The sequence below is a fragment of the Oncorhynchus nerka genome, linkage group LG6, assembly GCF_034236695.1.
Source record: "Oncorhynchus nerka isolate Pitt River linkage group LG6, Oner_Uvic_2.0, whole genome shotgun sequence".
NCBI classification, from domain to species: Eukaryota; Metazoa; Chordata; class Actinopteri; order Salmoniformes; family Salmonidae; genus Oncorhynchus; species Oncorhynchus nerka.
Genome location: NC_088401.1, coordinates 44,095,236 through 44,115,776, shown reverse-complemented (window position 1 = coordinate 44,115,776; position 20,541 = coordinate 44,095,236). Strand labels below are relative to the sequence as shown.

The following is a 20,541-nucleotide window of genomic DNA, read 5'->3' as shown; positions in this document are numbered from 1 at the left end:
AAATGTGGGGAGTAGACGCTGACCCACCCACCCTCTTGCTACTAGACTAGACTGTCCATACTGAGAACCAGTGTATCTAAATTAAAATCCTAGAAGGACATGACCCTGTTGGAAAACAGAGCCCTACACCAACACCGGACTCAGGGATTTACATTTCTGTTGACCAAACACCTGGCCCTCTCGAGCTACCAGCCTCGTTACTTGGCAGACATGAAAGCAAATAAACTGTGGGGTTACACAAACAGTCCTGTCACAGGGCACCCAAACAGTAAATGTGTGAAATGCCGCACACTGTTGTGCCTGAAGAAAGGGGGAAATTAGTTTGTTTTATTGAGAAACCTGACATCCCTCATACTGCATGTCTTTGTTTGACTTTCCATAAATCAGGGAGAGTTTTTGATGGGCGGGCTGCCGTGGGTGAGGGGGGGTTGATTTTCTGCAGGCATGGAGTGATGTTTGGATGTATATCAAGAAATCTATTGCTATTTCATGAAGGCTATATTACTGTATGTTTTTCTAGGCAAGACATTTGGCTTTTGATTAAAGGGTAGGGATCTGATCAAACGAGGGTGCGTATTGTTATTGAGTACAGCTGAACTTGAATGAATGATTTTCAACATGTTCTCTGTGTGTGTGCTCAGATTTAAGTGCACAGTGTAATCAAAATAACCTCTCATAGTGCCTTTAGTGTTTGAATGTGCATTAGACAGACTTGAAGAAAGGGTACTGTGGAGGGAGGGAGTATAGGGGCCCACTGTAGGGGCCTAGAGTGTAAGGAGCATTACTGAGTGATAATGAAGCTGTCAGATGCCCTATCGTCAGTGGTGCTCTCCTCTCTTCTGAACATGCCGGTCATGTGGTGGAGGGAGGAGCTGGGGAGAGGGTGGTGTAACCAGAGTACCATACAGCAACTCATTTTACCACTTAGTCAGATATTACCATCCAGCACTATAAAAATACTTTATTCTTTTTTTTCTATTGGCATTTCAAATATATTCTCAGTCCAAATAGCTGAATCCAAAGATATTGTCTTCAAATCAATGCACGTGGAGCTCGCAGGTGGTCCAAGACAGTTCTCGGCTCGCTCTTTTCACAAGCATCGGTTTTTGATTGAGATCTTCAGTGCAGGCCAGCCAGTCCAATATTAGCACAGATGGCCACTGACAATAGATAAGTAATGTATCTGTTTAAACAAGTTTCCACTGGTTTACCCAGTCCCACCTGTTGTAACGTCTGATTCTTGCTTCTCCGATGAACTGCTCTGTGAGAGTATGGCCACATCTTGAAGTGGTTTTGTGGCGTGAAGTATGGCAGATCTGTTTGGCATTGACTCATCATTGTTAATCCATCTCCTGGAGTGAGATACTGGGGGTGGCAGTACAAAGCTTTGAGCAGGACGAGTCACAGAGATGAGATAGGAGATATGATCTGGGGTCTTCAGCATCGTGTCCCATGTTATTGGACACTGGATTCTGGTTCTGTCCTAATCCCACTCCTACAGCCATTAGAGCGTATTGGGTCACAGCTAGAGCTGTACAGGAGGTTACAGTGAGTTATAAAACTTTTTCTCCCACTGACCGTAATGCCCTGCTACCTTTGTCTGTCTTGTCTCTCTCTCTGTCTGTAGATGACACCAGCACTGGGAGGGATGGAGCTGGAACAGCGGGAGATGCAGAATACAGCACTGACCAGTTAGGGAAATTTGGTAAGACACTGAGCACTCTCTCTCTGACCTTTATCTCTTGTTTCATCTGACCCTAGTTCATTTAGAAACAGGGCATTCTCTTACTGCTGGGTATGTAGTGGCCCGTACTCTAGGTAGGTCTAGTTTTGCATCTGGACACACCTGGACCCACTCTGCCCTGTGTGTGCTTCTCTGACACACACACACAAATAACCCCCCACTCACCTCAACAGCAGGGTACTGTTTGCTTTGGTAATTGCCTCTGACAGGCCAGAGAGCAGGCTATTTAAGTGAAGTGTGATTGGGGAAACATTCCACCCCCCCCCCTCTCTCCGTTGGCTGCCCCTTGGACTCAGTGGCTGCAGAATGTGGCCATGTTCTACCCTGGGCTGCCATGAGTATTTTTGCACTGTGAAGTGTGGTGGTGAAGTGCTCCCACTGAGCTGTGGCACTCTCTGCTCTCAGCTCTCTAGAAGGCCAGACCAGTCTTATCAAACTGGAGTCCACTACTGTATATATTTTCTCCTATTGACTCAATCTCAGCACAGTTTATATACAACAAGCGTTGAACTGCTGAGTGAAAATTATTTTGTGAAGGTGCCCCTTGGCAGGTTACATTATGCTGAGTAGTGCTACCACACCAGAAATACTGTTGGGTGTTAGAAAAGTTGTCAAATAAACAGACCTTAATTATTTTCTAAGTCATGCAGCGTGATTCATTACAGTATTTAATAGCTGTCTGATGTGCATACCATTATAAAACTTGTAAAAACATTCCTGTGATGTTCTCCCCAACAACACCATTTCTTTGATTGTAAACGCACTTTATTGCAAACCCTTTCTTTGATCGCAGTCCGACCACGCTTCACACAGCCAGCCAAGATGAGGAAGCGCGTGATAGCCAGGCCAGTGGGCAGCTCAGTACGGCTGAAGTGCATGGCTAGCGGGAACCCTCGTCCAGATATCGTGTGGGTGAAGGACAGCAAGCCGTTGACCCCTGGGGAGGTGGGTGAGGGCCGTAAGAAGAAGTGGACTCTGAGTCTGAAGAACCTGACCCCTGAGAACAGTGGGAAGTATACCTGCCACGTTTCCAACCGGGCTGGAGAGATCAACGCCACATACAAAGTGGAAGTCATCCGTAAGTTTGGTCACTTACTTTCAGTATAGATTTATTCGTTATTGGTTGATTCATAGACTTGGGTCAATGTTGAATGGTAAGGTTGGATTAGCATTGAGCTAGGGTTGAAGTAGAGTATTGATGCAGTTGAGTTTGGAGGTTGGGCATGAACTAGTGTTCACTGGCCAAATTGGTTTATAGTTGAGTATTGAGGATGGGGTTTGTGTTTAGGTTGATTTGAGTGTTGAGCTGTGAGGTTGGGTTAGAGCTGGGCTGGCTTGGCGTGGCGAGTCTCTCTATCGACATCTGCTCCTCATTGTATCCCAGCTCTGTGCTGACTTCAAAAACACATGTTTCTACCAAACACAGAAGCGGTGAGGATGAAGTGAATGCAGCTTGTGCTTTCTCGTGTCAAATGTGGCATTTTCTCCATCAACCTCATCCTATTCTAGCTGTTAATATGAAAACTATCTCCTTTGACTTTCCATCATAGAGCGGACAAACTCCAAGCCCATCCTGACCGGCACTCATCCGGTGAACACCACAGTAGACTATGGTGGCACAACCTCGTTCCAGTGCAAGGTGCGCAGTGACGTCAAGCCGGTGATTCAGTGGCTGAAGCGGGTGGAGCCGGGGAACGAGAACAAGTACAACTCCACCATCGAGGTGGGCGACCATCGCTTCGTGGTGCTGCCCACGGGAGATGTATGGTCCAGGCCAGATGGCTCCTACCTCAACAAGCTGCTCATCACCCGTGCCAAGGATGAGGATGCTGGCATGTACATCTGCCTGGGCGCCAACACCATGGGCTACAGCTTCCGCAGTGCCTTCCTCACTGTGCTGCCAGGTGAGTGGAACACCCTGCTACACCCTTACCTTGTTACACCCTGTTTAATCATAACACTCTGTTACAACCATATAGCACCCTACTACACCCTTACTCTGTTACATTCTTAGTCTGTTACATCCTGTTTAACCATAACACCCTGCTACACACTTACCCTGTTACATTCTTACACTGTTACACCCTGTTTTACCATAGCTACACTCTTACCCTGTTGCGTTATTACTCTGGGTACACCCAGTTTAACCATAAGACCCTGCTACACCATTACCCTGTTAGATTATTACTCTGTTACAACCATGTCATATCCTGTTACATCCACAACCAAACAAAACATGGCCTCATGCATAACTGAAGTGTTTTTTTGTTGTAATGGTTTTATTTTCTACTGTATGTATTCTCCATCAAGTTTTAATAGTGACATTTGACCAAGCTTCTCATAACTCCTCAAATCTCATCTTCTCTCCCCTCCAGATCCAAAGCCTCACCACATCCCTGTCCCCACAGCCATCTCTCCTAGCCTGCCCTGGCCTGTGATCATTGGCATCCCAGCCGGCGTGGTGTTCATCCTGGGTACTGTTCTGCTGTGGTTCTGCCAGTCCAAACACCATTGCTCCTCTGGAAGGGTAGTTACCACCCACACCTCACAGCGCCCGCCCCCCCGGGTGTCAGCCTGCCCACCATCTAGCGGGGACAAAGACTGCCTGGGCTCTCTCACCTACGAGGAGTACATTACCCAGCAGCAGCAGCTCCTTCTGGCCCAGGGAGGCAATGGCCTGGAGGTCCCCAAAGTCTACCCAAAGATCTACACGGACATTCACACACACACCCACTCACACGTGGATGGCAAAGTGCACCAACACCAGCACATTCACTACCAGTGTTAGTTGCCACTGTCTCGACAGGGATGCTCATATGTACAAAAGCACTAACTAATGCAGTGTTGGGTCGGCTCCCACCACCTACACCTTCGCCTCCTCCACGTGCCCAGTCCTGCCTTGATCCTACAGACCCAGACAAACAGTCTGAGCCCGGGTGCTTCACACAAACCCCCTGACTGCTACATACTGTTCTGTACTGAACAAAGCCTAGGGGAACATGGATCCAGTCAGGATAGAACCCTCCATGAGGTACAGAACAAGGGACATGGCAATGCCGTTCAGGAATCCCACATGTAATAATGTGAGTCCAAATGGAGTAACATTTCATACAGACATTTCACATTAAACTCCACTCTGCAGAGAAATAGAAACATTTGTTTCTCTAGTCTAGAACAATATGAGCAAACTCACAGTGGCTGAAATGAGTGAATGTATACATTTAGCTATGTCTCATTTGAGAGTCTTTACTCTGTATGAAAATGGCAGCATTTCCTGCAACACCCCATCTCCTCTCCGGCCTGCTTTCATGTGCAGTGACTTTGGAAGGGGCTAAGAGGATCATGTACATTAGCTCTGGATTTTTGTCAGATGCACAACCTCAGCGAGTAACAAAAGGAGTAAGTTGCGATGTAAAGTGTTTGCAGATTTTATGGTTTGGTTATGGGTTGAATCAGAATCCTCATGTGCCATCCTGAGTACCTCAGAAGCAGATCAACCAGCAGAGACAAAGCGTGATTGAGTAAACAAAGGTCGAATGTATTCTGTTTCTCAAAATGGTTATCGTCAAGGAAAAGGACCTGCAAGGCATTACAATATATATTTGTATATTGTATGTGTACGTGAATGGAAAATTATTTATCTGTAGTAGGAAATGGTATGAAATCCTTTAAAGAAGGTTTCTTTACTGGAGGTAAAGGTCCCTAAAGCGTGAAACACACAGAGAATCTTACTACCAATAGACTGCCGATAGGTACATGTTTCGTGCCGACCCGGTAGCGTTGTTTCTACTTGTAGAATTGCAATACTGTTCAGTGGCCAACGACTTGACTTTGAGCCAATCAGAGAGCATGAACCCCCACGTGGGGAACCCAACGAGTGACAACATAAAGGAAAAAAAGAGGGCATTTTCTCTGTACATTCACGGTCATGAGTCAGTCACACTTCATATGCAACGTAGGCTATGGACTGGTAGCTAGCTAAGTGCACAGACTAGAGGTCTTCACGGGTCCAAAATGTTAGGAAATGGACCTGGGGCTTTCGCACCCTGACCCGATATAAATACATTTTTATTTAGAGACCCGAACAGACGCGACGAGATTGAGACCCGTTCCGAACAGACCTGGTCGGAGCCAAACCTGGTTAGATCCGAGTAAGGGAAGCAGCAGAAAAGTCTTTTTTTAAACTACTTTATTAACCGGAGCTAATCAAGCGTGAGGGGAGAGAGAGGTGCCGCTCTAGCAGATGGTGGAGCATGGAGGGAGAGACAGCAACCAACCAAGCCAACTCACGAGATAGTAGACTAATTGCTTCCATAGCTAGATTATTTATCATCAAATATGATCCTTGTCTTGACTGCATCAAGCCGGGAAAAGCTAGCTAACTTTACCTAGCTAGGCTAATTGAGGCTGCAGGCATGTGCTTTCTCATCCTACAGTTACAAATAACAACAACTCCATTCGGAATATTAAGTAGCAGCCTTCCCGTTGGCTCTTGGTTGTTGTAGCCTATCCTTCTTCTTTAACTGTTAATTCCGGCATTTTTATTCCATCTTCCATTAGATATCTCCTAAATGTGCCACACACTTTTGGTTCTAGGACTGAATAGCCTATTGCCGCTTTGATTGGCCAACAACAACAAGCTACATGCTCCACTCTCGTGAAAAACAGCATAAATGATCAACATTTTCTCTCTCTCTCTACAGAGTCGCATTTGGATATGTACAGGCTCTTCCGGACAAGTCAGTTAAAATTACACATACCGGCGGCCTTTGACAATCAGATCCGAACCAGACCCGTGACATTATTTAGAATTCCGGATCCGCTCGGGTCTTGGGTATTCAGGTACAGGTGGATCCTTGAAGACCTCTAGCACAGACGCATTGCACACAACACTGAATACTTCTTCCAATTTACTAACCACTGTAGCTAGTATTGACATTATAATTAAATCACAATGGATTCATTTACATGAAACAGCTGCCTGTGTTAGCTGTCGAGTTAGTGCAGTGTCCTTAGCTAGCAATGTTGTGCTAGTTTGCGAATATGCTGACTTTAGCTAGCTAGCTAAACATTTGGCTATGGGCTAGCACTGGCACTATGGGATTATGGAGAGTGAATTAAATTGGTCTGACCCGGACCTCCTGGGCACCCAATCACAAAAGAGTCATTAAATTCTTGAATGCTCGTCCCTACTTACCACAGCCACAAAGTCATACAGGCCACCTATTCTTACAATTTCTCAAATTAAAATGTGATATTAAACCTAATCCTAAATTTAACCATAAACACACTGTTAACCTTATGCCTAACCTTAAATTAAGGCCAAAAGCAAATGTTGGTTTAAATGAATTTTTACTATAGACAAGGTGACTTTGTGGCTGTGGTAACAAACCCTTTTTAATTCTCAGGTGACAATCTTTCTTTTTGTCTCTTGTCCTTTGGATGTGTGTGTATAATGTGTGCACTATATGAAAGTGTGTAATATGTATTTGACTGCTCATGTAATGGCACCCTTTTTAAGCTTTGGGAAGGGAGAAGGAAAGCTTGCCAAAAACCAAATAACAGTATGTCAAGATTGCTGCATTGTCTGTGAAAAGTGTCCTCAGCCGAATTGTTCATTTGTTTTATCCCAGTGTTTATGTGTCAAAGCTAATGGACTGCCAGATTATTAATCCATGCACTTATTCCAAGTATGTTGATAGTGTTAAAGTTAAGATATTGCCCTCAGCTTTCTTTTGAGGAATCTAGGACCATGGAATATCCCATGTCGAATTGACTTAAACATGTCAATCCTAAGTAATTGTCTAGACTAAGACAGTGTATTTAATTTATTTTCATACGCAAGATATTTTTTCTCCTACAATTGAGCATTATGTCATTTTTGTATCCCAAAAAAAGACCAACTCGTCAGTGGATTACATTTTGTCTTATAGTTACAGTGTAAGCTATATAGCAAATACGTAAGTGTAAAAAATATTTATATGTGCCGTTCAGATATATGGTAATCTTTGTATTGACAATCTTGTACAGTCTATTGTCTTTTAGGTTAAAAAATATTTTTGTCACATGGAAACATTTAATCATTTTATTATCACCATTAAAATGATAGTAAATCTTCACAATTTGTGTTTGATATTAAGTTGTTCAGTAAATAGTGCTGTGTACAATGTATTGTGAGAGTTCAGTGACCAGCCGGAGGAAGACGACACAACAGCACCCTCCTCAGAGGATTGGTAATCAGTGTAAAGCCAATTAGTACACAGCTGGGCCCACTAATTGCTGTGTGTCTTCCTCTAAATAGGTGTGACAGGAGAGGAGCTGGGGGAGGATTGGGAGTAGAGACGGGGACCTGTGAGGACATCGGTTTTTCCTACCTCAGAGAAAGTTTCTGTGACTGGGCACCTTGTCTCTCTGTTAACCTAGGCAGGCTTTAGGTAGAGAGAAGCATGCCTCCTGTTATGTGTAGACGATAGACTAAGACAGGATTAGCTGTTTGTTGTTTTGCTTTCCCTTTTTGGCCACAGCCTTTTGGTCAACGGCTTAGTTTATGTTTATTTGTTTTGTTACTCTGGTGTTTCAGTGTTGGACGTTCCCTGAGTTATTTTGGCCAGAAAAAGAAGACCCGTTTAGTAAACGTTACAAAGGAAAAGGAGTCACAACCACTGCCTCTGGTCTGTTCATTTCATGCCTCCCGCCTGTGTTAGGGTGCTTTGGACAAGCTGAGCCATTCACAACTGGTGGAGAATGCAGATACTTTGAGGCAAGACCACAACCTTTCCCGGTGGCTGTGGTTTATAATTTTTGTATTTATTATCGGAAGCCCACCTCACCCGCTGATAGGCATGAGCGAAGAATTGCTGCATCAGCTAACGGCCTGCACTTTCGCCCAACAGGACACCTTAGACCTTCTCCAGGCCGAAATAGTAGACCGCCCGTCTCCCAGGGACTGTAGGATGCCCAATGTCAACGTGCTGATTCCATGTCTGACGGAGGACGACGATGTGGAGGCCTACCTTCTGTCCTTCGAACAAATGGCGCAGAGATAGAGATGGCCTCAGGACGAATGGGCGGGCCGCCTGGCTCCCCTGCTCACAGGCAACGCCCCAGGCGTACTATGACATTGTGAGGAAGGGGCTGCCGTGGATTATTCATGTCTGAAGGCGGAGATTCAGTCCCGCTATCAGCTGAACCCTAGAGACCGGGCCCAGAGGTTAGCAGGATAGTCGACAAGGCCAGGCCAGCACCGAGCCCCATAGTCAAGAGTTTTGGTCAGGTCATGCCTCAGGGCCCAGTACAGTGTTTCAAGTGCACCACATATGGTCATATGGCTAGACACTGCCCCAGTGTAGACATCCCTATGCCCACTGAATCATCAGCCACCCCCCATGACCAGGTGGAATGTCCCGCACCACAGGTATGTTGGCATGTGGAGCTGGCCCCGACTCGGTGTGTGCCAGTGTGTGTAAGAGGGAGGACTGGGAGGCCTTCCTGGATTCGGGAAGCATGGTGTCTCTGGTACGGGAGGTCCTGGCCAACACGCCCCGTCTCGAGGCGGAAACTGCCATAGCCTGCATCCACGGGGACACCAAATGCTAACCCACAGCCCGAGTCAGCTTCCATTACCCCTGCCGAGAAGACTACCCTGATCGTATGACGGTACTGGTGCTACTGGGGAGGGACTGCCCCCTGTTCAAGCTTCTGTGGAGGAAGGCGGGGCGAGGGAGTGGCCCCGATAGATCACGCAGACAGACACAACTTTAATCGCCAAGCACTGGCTCACTCATAGCTCACCCAGAGATGCCCTTGATGGCGCACACCGCAGGGGAAGGGATGATATTAAGCTAAGGAGGCGTGGCAGGGCAACCGGAATTCCTCGGCAGACCAGGGGGAGGAAGGAGACTCCCCGATGACTGTCTGAGGCACTTGTTCCAAGAGACCGCGGAGGAAGACACATGGAGGGGATCGAGAGCAACTCTGCGGTAGCCGGTTCTAACCAGACCACCGTCCGAGGTCAAGTCAACGAACTCCAGAGGGAACAGTTACGCCAGGTGTTTCAGGAGTCAGAGGGAGAGCACCTAGAGGCGGTTTGGCATGAGTCATCCAACCAGGAGAGCCTCCCGCCCTCGCCCCAAAAGCAGAACTTCACCCTGTCGGAAGAGCTAATGGGCCACCACAGTGACACCGACCTTCACATGGTGATGCGGTAATTGAAGTGGATAGATGGGAGGAGTATTGGCTCGGAAGGTGAGGTAACCACTCCTTATTACGCCATCAAGCGGGGTCTCTTGTACTGGTTGGCCAAATGTAGAGGGGTAGAACAGGAACGTAGAGGGGGCACCTCAGGGAGAAAACCACTGAACGGTTGCTGGGGCGTTTCTATTGGCTGAGGATTACCCTCAGATGTCGCTAAGTATTGCAAACCGTGTGACATTTGCCAACGCACTGCTGCCAAGCGAACATACCATAACCCTCTTATGAATGGCCCTCCCAATTATTAAGACCCTGTTTGAGCACATAGCCATGAACCTGGCGCGACCCCTTCCGCGTTCTGCTTGCGGACATGAGTATATCTTGGTGGTGGTGGACTATGCAACGAAGTTCCCAGAAGCTATTCCCCTGAGGTTGATGGAAACGAAAGCCATAGCAAAGGAACTGTATCTAATGTTCTCCCGAGTGAGCCTCCCGGCCACCATTCTGACCAATCAGGGCACGCCATTCATATCCAGACTGATGAAGGATCTGTGTCAAAACAAATAAGGACCGATGTGTGCCACCCTGAGAAGGACAGGCTTTGTGAACGGCTGAATAAACCCATAATAAGCGTGCTATGCCAGGTGGTGAACATGGACAGGAAGACATGGGATATGTTGCTGCCCCACCTCATGTTTGCGCTCCCAGTGGTCTCCCAGGCATCCACAGGCTTCTCGCCTTTCAAGCTGCTCTATGGGAGGCCCTGAGGGACAGGAAGAATTGGGATATGTTGTTGCCCCACCTCATTTTCATTTAAGTCATTTAGCAGACGCTCTTATCCAGAGCGACTTACAAATTGGTGCGTTCACCTTAAGACATCCAGTGGAACAGCCACTTTACAATAGTGCATCTAAATCTTTTAAGGGGGGTGAGAAGGATTACTTTATCCTATCCTAGGTATTCCTGAAAGAGGTGGGGTTTCAGGTGTCTCCGGAAGGTGGTGATTGACTCCGCTGTCCTGGCGTCGTGAGGGAGTTTGTTCCACCATTGGGGGGCCAGAGCAGCGAACAGTTTTGACTGGGCTGCACGGGAACTGTACTTCCTCAGTGGTAGGGAGGCGAGCAGGCCAGAGGTGGATGAACGCAGTGCCCTTGTTTGGGTGTAGGGCCTGATCAGAGCCTGGAGGTACTGAGGTGCCGTTCCCCTCACAGCTCCGTAGGCAAGCACCATGGTCTTGTAGCGGATGCGAGCTTCAACTGGAAGCCAGTGGAGAGAGCGGAGGAGCGGGGTGACGTGAGAGAACTTGGGAAGGTTGAACACCAGACGGGCTGCGGCGTATTTTCACGCTCCAGGAGTTCCCCATGCTTCCACAGGCTTCTCGCCTTTCAAGCTGCTCTATGGGAGGCCCTGTCGCGGCATCCTTGACTTATCCAAGGAGGCCTGGGAGAATCAACCCTGCCTGTACCATTTCCTCATCGAACACGTCACCTTCGTGAAGGACTGAATGGCAGCGAAATGGTTGGTGGTGAGGGAACACATGGCCAAAACAGAGGAAATTCAAGCCCCGGCGTACAATAGAACGGCCCAGCCACGACAGTTCTGCCCAGGAGATAAGAAACTCCTCCTCATCCCCACGCCGGAACACAGGCTCCTGGCTCAGTGGCAGGGCCCATATATGGTGACAGAGCAAGTGTCCCCGGTCAACTACAGGGTGAGTCAGCCCGGAAAACGGTGCAGATATACCACATCAACCTGTTGAAAGCCTATGTGGATGAGAGGCACAGGTGCTTATGGGACAAGTCAGACGGAGAGGAATGTCCTCCAGAAAAGGTGCCTTTTGGCACCACTCTTACGGCTCAGCAGACGCGAGATCTTGAAAAGGTTGTCCACCATAAACAACGGATCTTGGTTAACCACCTTGCTCTGCCGTCGCATAGCCACTGAGCCAAGGAAGGTCCATCTCTAACCCTACAGGGTACCAGCGTCACGCCGGGAGATGGTACGGAAAGAGAGGAGGGAAATGTTGAAGATGACTGTCATCGAGCCGTCCACCAGCAAATCATCCAGCCATATCGAGCTGGTGCCAAAACCCGATGGGTCTATTCGCTTCTGCAATGATTTCAGAGCCCTCAATGCCATCTCCAGGTTTGACGCCTACCCCATCCTGAAGGTCAATGAGCTGATCAAGCGGCTTGGGAAGCCAGCTGTATGTCGACCCTTGACCTCATAAAGGGGTACTGGCAGGTGCCTCTGGCCCCCGAAGACCGCCACAAAACCTTCTTTGCCATCCCGGATGGACTATTTCAGTACGTTCGCCTCCCCTTCGGCTTGCACGGAGCGACTGCCACCTTCCAGAGGCTTATGGACACGCGGTTACATCCTGTGTATTACCATTGACGACGTGGTAATACACAGTCAGGACTGGGAGGACCACCTCCGCAAGCTGCACTCTGTGCTGGCCAGCTTGGAGGTGGCCAGCCTGACAGCCAACCCAAAGAAGTGCCACATGGGACTGAACGAGGCTGAATACCTTGGCTACACCATCGGAAGCAGTCTGATCAAACCTCAGTGCAACAGGTTACTACAGGCGGTTCATCCCAAGTTATGCCACCATCGCCACCCCACTGACCAACATGACTAAGAAGAGGAACCCGGTGAGGGTGGTATGGACATCAGAAGCCGAGGGGGCGTTCCTCCACCTCAAAGACACGCTGTGCTTGGAGCTGGTGATGAGAGCCACAGATTTCCAGCAGCCCTTCACTGTCCACACCGATGCCCCAGCACCAGCTTGAGGGCTGTTCTGTCCCAAGGGGACGGGTGGAGGAACATCCCGTCCTATACATAAGCCGCAAGCTGTCCCGACAGGGTTGCGACGATAGAGAGGGAGGCACTGGCAATTAAGTGGGCACTGGAATACCTGAGGTACTATCTCCTGGGTAGGCGATTCCGGCTGGTCACGGATCATGCGCCCCTCCAGTGGATGGTGGTCAAGCAAGACACGAACAGCCGAATAACAAGATGGTTCCTGTCGCTTCAACCCTTTAATTTCCAGGTGGTTCACCGATCGGGGAGATCCCACAGCAATGCAGATGCGCTATCCCATCGAGACCCGGAAGTCTCGTCTGGAGGAAGACGACACGACAGCACCCTCCTCAGGGGATAGATACTCAGTGTAAAGCCAATTAGTACAGAGCTGGGCCCATTAATTGCTTTGTGTCTTCCTCTATGGCAAGAAAAAGTATGTGAACCCTTTGGAATTACCTGGATTTCTGCATAAATTCATCAAATTTGATAGGAACTTCATCTAAGTCACAACAATAGACGAACATAGTGTGCTTAAACTAATAACACACAAATTATTGTATTTTTCTTGTCTATATAGAAAAAAGACACAGCACACCAACACAAAATCTCATCTCAACTGTAAAGTATGGTGAAGGGAGCATCATGGTTTGGGGCTGCTTTGCTATCTCAGGGCCTGGACTGCTTGCTATCATTGACGGGAAAATGAATTCCCAAGTTTATCAAGACATTTTACAGGAGAATGTTAGGCTATCTGTCCGCCAATTGAAGCTCAACAGAGGTTGAGTGATGCAACAGGACAATGACCCAAAACACATAAGTTCATCAACAACAGAATGGCTTCAACAGAAGAAAATAAGCCTTCTGGAGTGGCCCAGTCAGAGTCCAGACCTCAACCCGATTGAGATGCTGTGTCATGACCTCAAGAGAGCAGTTCACACCAGAAATCCAAAGAATATTGCTGAACTGAAACAGTTTTGTAAAGAGGAATGGTCCACAATTCCTCCTGACCGTTGTGCAGGTCTGATCCGCACCTTCAGAAAACGTTTAGTTGAGGTTATTGCTGCCAAAGCAGGGTCAACCAGTTATTAAATCCAAGGGTTCACATACTTTTCCCACCCTGCACTGTGAATGTTTACATGGTGTGTTCAATAAAGACATGAAACCGTATAATTGTTTGTGTGTTATTCGTTTAAGCAGACTGTTTGTCTATTGTTGTGACCTAGATGAAGATCAGATCAAATGTTATGACCCATTTATGCTGAAATTCAGGTATTTCCAAAGGGTTCACATACTTTTTCTTGCCACTGTAGATGAGCCAGGAGAGGAGCTGGGGGAGGATTGGGAGTAGAGATGGGGACCTGTGAAGACGTCGGTTTTTCCTACCTCAGAGAAAGCTTCTGTGACTGGGCATCTTGTCTCTCTGTTAACCTAGGCAGGCTTTAGGTAGAGAGAAGCGTTCCTCCTGTAACAGTTATGTGTAGACGATAGTCTAAGACAGGAGTAGGCGTTTGTTGTTTTGCTTTCCCTTTTTGGCCACAACCTTTTGGTCAACGGCTTAGTTTGTTTATTTATTTTGTTATAAAATCCTATAAATGCAAATTAATTACTTAAACTCATATGGCGTGATTTTCTGGATTTTTGTTTTAGATTCCCGTCTCTCACAGTTGAAGTGTAACTATGATAAAAAAATTACAGACCTCTACATGCTTTGTAAGTAGGAAAACCTGCAAAATCGGCAGTGTATCAAATACTTGTTCTCCCCACTGTACATGTGATAAGCAGATGTTTAGTGCGGGTGTAGTAGCAAAATGCTTGTGCTTCTAGCTCCATCAGTGCAGTAATATCTAACAAGTAATATCTAACAAATTACACACAAATCTAAGTAGAGATGAATTAAGACTATATACATATGGACGAGCGATGTCAGAACGGAACGGACAAAGACACAGTAGAATAGTATAGAAAATAATATATACATATGAGATGAGTAATGCAAGACATGTAAACATTAAGTGAAGGAGATACCGTAGAATAGTATAGAAAACTATATGCATATGAGATGAGTAATGCCAGATATGTGAACATTAAGTGACTAAGATACAGTGAATAGTACAGAATACAGTATATACATATGAAATGAGTAATGCAAGATATGTAAACATTGACTAAGATACCATAGAATAGTATAGAATACAGTATATACATATGAGATGAGTAATACCGGATATGTAAACATTATTAAAGTGACTAGTGTTCCATTCCTTAAAGTGGCCAGTGATTTCTAGTCTATGCCTATAGGCAGCAGCCTCTAATGTGCTAGTGATCGCTGTTTAACAGTCTGATGGCCTTGATGATCTTTTGGCCTTCCTGTGACATCCAGTGATGTAGGTGTCCTGGAGGGTGGGTAGTTTGCCCCCGGTAATGCGTTGGGCAGACCGCACCACCTCTGGAGAGCCTTGCGGTTGTGGGCGGTGCAGTTGCCGTACCAGGTGGTTATACAGTCTGACAGGATGCTTTCAATTGTGCATCTGTAAAAGTTTGTGAAGGTTTTAGGTGACAAGCATAATTTCTTTAGCCTCCTGAGGTTGAAGAGGCTCTGTTGCGCCTTCTTCACCACACTGTCTGTGTGGGTGGTCCATTTCAGTTTGTCAGTGATGTGTACGCCAAAGAACTTGAAACTTTCCACCTTCTCCACTGCGGCCCCGTAGATGTAGATAGGGGGGTGCACCCTCTGCTGTTTCCTGAAGTCCTCGATCATCTCCTTTGTTTTGTTGACGTTGAGTGAAAGGTTGTTATCCAGGCACCACACTACCAGAGCCCTCACCTCCTCCCTGTAGGCTGTCTCGTCATCGTTGGTAATCAAGCCTACTACTGTTGTGTCGTGTGCAAACTTGATGATTGAGTTGGAGGTGTGCTTGGCCACGCAGTCATGGGTGAACAGGGATAACAGGAGGGGGCTGAGCACGCACCCTTGTGGGGCCCTAGTGTTGAGGATCAGTGGAGTGGAGGTGAGGTTCAGACCCAGGGCCTCAAGCTGAATGATGAGCTTGGAGGGTAGTATGGTGTTTAATGCTGAGCTATAGTCAATAAACAGCATTCTTAAATAGATATTTATCTTGTCCAGATGGGATAGGGCAGTGTGCAGTGTGTTGGCGATTGCATTGTCTGTGGATCTATTGGATCCTTGACTAGTCTCTCAAAGCACTTCATGATGACAGAAGTGATTGCTACGGGGTGATAGTCATTAAGTTCAGTTACCTTTACCTTCTTGGCTACAGGAACAATGGTGGCCATCTTGAAGCATGTGGGGACAGCAGACTGAGAAAGGAAGAGATTGAATATGCCCATAAACACCAGTCAGCCAGCTGGTCTGCGCATGCTCTGAGGACGTGGCTAGGGATGCCGTCTGGGCCGGCAGCCTTGCGAGGGTTCACACGTTTAAATGTTTTTTCTCATGTCGGCCACAGAGAAGGAGAGCCCACAGTCCTTAGTAGCGGGCCTCGTTGGTGGCACTGTGTTATCTTCAAAGCGTGCCTGTCTCATGTCTGAGCCGTTGAATTGCGACTCCACTTTATCTCTATACTAATGTTTAGCTTGTTTAATTGCCTTGTGGAGTGAATAAGTACACTGTTTATGTTTTGCCATATTACCTGTCGCCTTGCCATGGTTAAATGCGGTGGTTCGCTCTTTCAGTTTCGTGCGAATGCTACCATCTATCCACGGTTTCTGGTTAGGGTAGGTTTTAATAGTCACAGTGGGTACTACATCTCCTATACACTTCCTTATAAACTCTGTCACTGTATCCGTGTATGCGTCTAGATTATTTTCGCAAGCTACCCGGAACATATCCCAGCCCACGTGATCAAAACAATCCTGAAGTGTGGATTCCGATTGGTCAGACCAGTGTTGAATAGTACGAAGCACGGGTACTTCCTGTTTGAGTTTCTGCCTATAGGACGGGAGAAGTCAGATTTGCCGAAAGGAGGGTGGGGGAGGGCCTTGTAAGCATTCCGGAAGTTTGAATAGCAAATGTCGAGAGTCTTAGTAGCGCGAGTAGGACAGTATGTTATGTTGATAGAACTTCGGCAGCCTAGTCCTCAGATTTGCTTTGTTAAAACCCCAGCTACAATAAATGCAGCCTCAGGATATGTGGTTTCCAGTTTGCATAAAGTCCAGTGAAGTTCTTTGAGGGCCATCGAGGTTTTGGCTTGAGGTGAGATGTAAACGGCCGTGGCGATGACGGAGGAGAATTCTCTTGGGAGATAATATGGTCAGCATTTAATTGTGAGGTATTCTAGGTCGCGTGAACAAAAGGACTTGAGTTCCTGTATATTCCTATAATTACACCATCAGTCGTTAATCATGAAACACAGCCCTCCGCCCTTATGCTTCCCGGAGAGATATTTATTCCTGTCTGCGCGATGTACTGAGAATTCTGCTGGCTTTACCGTCTCTGACAGAATATCCAGAGAGAGCCATGTTTCCGTGAAACAAAGTACATTACAGGCCTCAATGTCTCCCTGGAAAGAAATCCTTGCTCTAAGCTCATCAACGTTGTTTCCCAAAGACTGAACATTAGCAAGCAATATACTTGGAAGTGGTGGGTGGTGTGTGTGCCTCTTAAGTCGAACCAGCATCCCGCCTCGAGTGCCTCTCCTCTGCCGGTGATGTTTTGGATTGGCCTCTGGAATAAGTTAAATTGCTCTGGGGAGAGTGAACAAAGGATCTGCTCCAGGGAAGTCGTATTCCTTGGTTGTAATGCTGGTAGTTCTGGTGAGTTACCGCCGCTCTAATATCCAATAGTTCTTCCCGGGTGTCTGTAATGACACAAAACATTTCCTGAGCTAATAATGTAAAAAAATAGTACTTAAAAAAACGAAATACTGCAAAGTTTCCTAAGACCTATTCAAACACAATTTTTTCCAAAAGTTTGCTGAGCACTTGTAACAGGCTGATTGGTCTGCTATTCCTGGGTAGCAGAATGACCTTTGCCTCCTTCCCTGTCTGAGGGCATACACCATCTTCTAGGCTTAAATTGAAGACGTGGCAAACAGGAGTCACAATGCATTCTGTTACCAACCTCAGCAATTTACCATCCAGGTTGTCAGTACCAGGTGGTATGTCCTTATTTACAACACTTTTTTCACCTCTTCCATGAGGGAAATGTCACAGAGCCATAGAAATGAGGGGACAAAACACATTAAGAGATTAGAAACACACCGGTGGAAAGAGTTCTGACATATCCTACTAAAGTAGAAGAACTGTTACTTCAATTACATTTCACTCAAGTAGAAGTAAAATTACTGGTGAAAAAAAACAATAATTTAAAAAGTACTTGGGGTAAAAGTAATTGATTATCTTTTAAAATAAAAACATTGACCTTGATAATTAGCTAATTTCACTAAGGTTACTTGAACGTTGTTAGACATGATCTTCTCCATGCATTACATCGAAAAAGGAAGAGATGAAATGAATGAACAGTAGGAACTAAGTTCATTTATTTTATGAGTTGCAACAAGGCACATGTGTATGTAGAAAACATTAAGGATATATATAAAAATGTACTATTAACATTTGAAAATAAATTAAATATTCAAAGCAATTAAAATCAGGGGTGGAAAGATTACTGAGTACTACTCAAGTACACCCACACTAGTAGAAATCCACTTTTTTCAAGCTGAAAGACGATGGCCAAAGCTTACCCATGATGTTGCTTCATTAAAAGGACTCGCAAAACACCGGTCTCAACGTCAACAGTGAAGAGGCGACTCCAGGATGCTGGCCTTCTAAGCAGAGGTGCAAAGAAAAAGCCATATCCCAGACTGGCCAATAAAAAGAAAAGATTAAGATAGGCAAAAGAACAGACACTGGACAGAGGAAATTTGCCTAGAAAGCAAGCATCCTGGAGTCGCCTCTTCACTGTTGACGTTGAGACTGGTGTTTTGCGGGTACTATTTAATGAAGCTGCCAGTTGAGGACTTGTGAGGCGTCTGTTTCTCAAACTAGACACTAATGTACTTGTCCTCTTGCTCAGTTGTGCTCCGGGGCCTCCCACTCCTCTTTCTATTCTGGATAGAGACAGTTTGCGCTGTTCTGTGAAGGGAGTAGTACACAGTATTGTACGAGATCTTCAGTTTCTTGGCAATTTCTCGCATGCAAAAGCCTTCATTTTTCAGAACAAGAATAGACTGACGATTTTCAGAAGAAAGTGCTTTGTTTCTGGCCATTTTGAGCCTGTAATTGAACCCACAAATGCTGATGCTCCAGATACTCAACTAGTCTAAAGAAGGCCAGTTTTATTGCTTCTTTAATCAGGACAACAGTTTTCAGCTGTGCTAATATAATTGCAAAAGGGTTTTCTAATGATTAATTAGCCTTTTAAAATTATGAACTTGGATTAGCTAACACAACTTGACATTGCAACATAGGAGTGAGGGTTGCTGATAATGGGCCTCTCTACGTCTACGTAGGTATTCCATAAAATACAATAGTTACAATAGTCATTTACGACATTAACAATGTCTACACTGTATTTCTGATCAATTTGATGTTATTTTAAATGGACAATTTTTTGTTCTTCTTACAAAAACAAGGACATTTCTAAGTGACCCCAAACTTTTGAATGGTAGTGTATATACAGTACTTTATTTGTACTATTTTCGACATTGTAGAATAATAGTGTAGACATCAAAACTATGAAATAACACACATGGAATCATGTTGTAATCAAAAAATTGTTCAAAAAAATCAAAATATATTTTAAATTTGAGATTCTTCAAAGTAGCCACCCCTTGCCTTGAAGCAGCTTCAGAAACAGCCATAGAGCCAGCTGGCTAATCTTTTGAATAAGAAAAAAAAGCAGCAACAACATAACATTAGCTAACTTCCGGCGCTGACAGAGATGGCCGCCTCGCTTCGCGTTCCTAGGAAACTATGCAGTTTTTTGTATTTTTACGTGTTATTTCTTACATTAGTACCCCAGGTCATCTTAGGTTTCATTACATACAGTCGAGAACAACTACTGAATATAAGATCAGCGTCAACTCACCATCAGTACGACCAAGGATCCTGTGTTCTGCCTTTCAACCAGGACAACGGAATGGATCCCATGCGGCGACCCAAAAAATGACTCCGTAAAAGAGGGAAACGAGGCGGTCTTCTGGTCAGACTCCGGAGACAGGCACATCGTGCACCACTCCCTAGCATTCTTCTCGCCAATGTCCAGTCTCTTGACAACAAGGTTGATGAAATCCGAGCAAGGGTAGCATTCCAGAGGGACATCAGAGACTGTAACGTTCTTTGCTTCACGGAAACATGGCTCACTGGAGAGACGCTATCGGAGGCGGTGCAGCCAGCGGGTTTCTCCACACATCGCACCGACAGAAACAAACATCTTTCTGGTAAGAAGAGGGGCGGGGGCGTATGCCTTATGGCTAACGAGATGTGGTGTGATCAAAGAAACATACAGGAGCTAAAATCCTTCTGTTCACCTGATTTAGAATTCCTCACAATCAAATGTTGACCGCATTATCTACCAAGAGAATTCTCTTCGATTATAATCACAGCCGTATATATTCCCCCCCAAGCAGACACATCGATGGCTCTGAACAAACTTTATTTGACTCTGTGCAAACTGGAATCCATACATCCTGATGCTGCATTCATTGTAGCTGGGGATTTTAACAAGGCTAATCTGAAAACAAGACTCCCTAAATTGTATCAGCATATCGATTGCGCAACCAGGGCCGGAAAAACCTTGGATCATTGTTACTCTAACTTCCGCGACGCATATAAGGCCCTGC

At 46.0% G+C, this 20,541-nt stretch overlaps 1 protein-coding gene across 2 annotated transcripts in view; it reads left to right on the top strand.

The window, feature by feature from the left end:
- Positions 1–7,860, top strand: part of fgfrl1a (fibroblast growth factor receptor like 1a) — a 67,852-nt gene extending 59,992 nt beyond the window's left edge. For both annotated transcript variants that reach the window (XM_029661648.2, XM_029661647.2), the window contains 4 exons: positions 1,628–1,705; positions 2,538–2,822; positions 3,295–3,648; positions 4,120–7,860. In XM_029661648.2, coding sequence (XP_029517508.1) covers positions 1,628–1,705; positions 2,538–2,822; positions 3,295–3,648; positions 4,120–4,532 — 1,130 coding nt within the window. In that variant the 3' untranslated portion in view covers positions 4,533–7,860. The remainder of the gene's footprint in view (positions 1–1,627; positions 1,706–2,537; positions 2,823–3,294; positions 3,649–4,119) is intronic.
- The last annotated feature ends 12,681 nt before the right edge of the window (positions 7,861–20,541 follow it).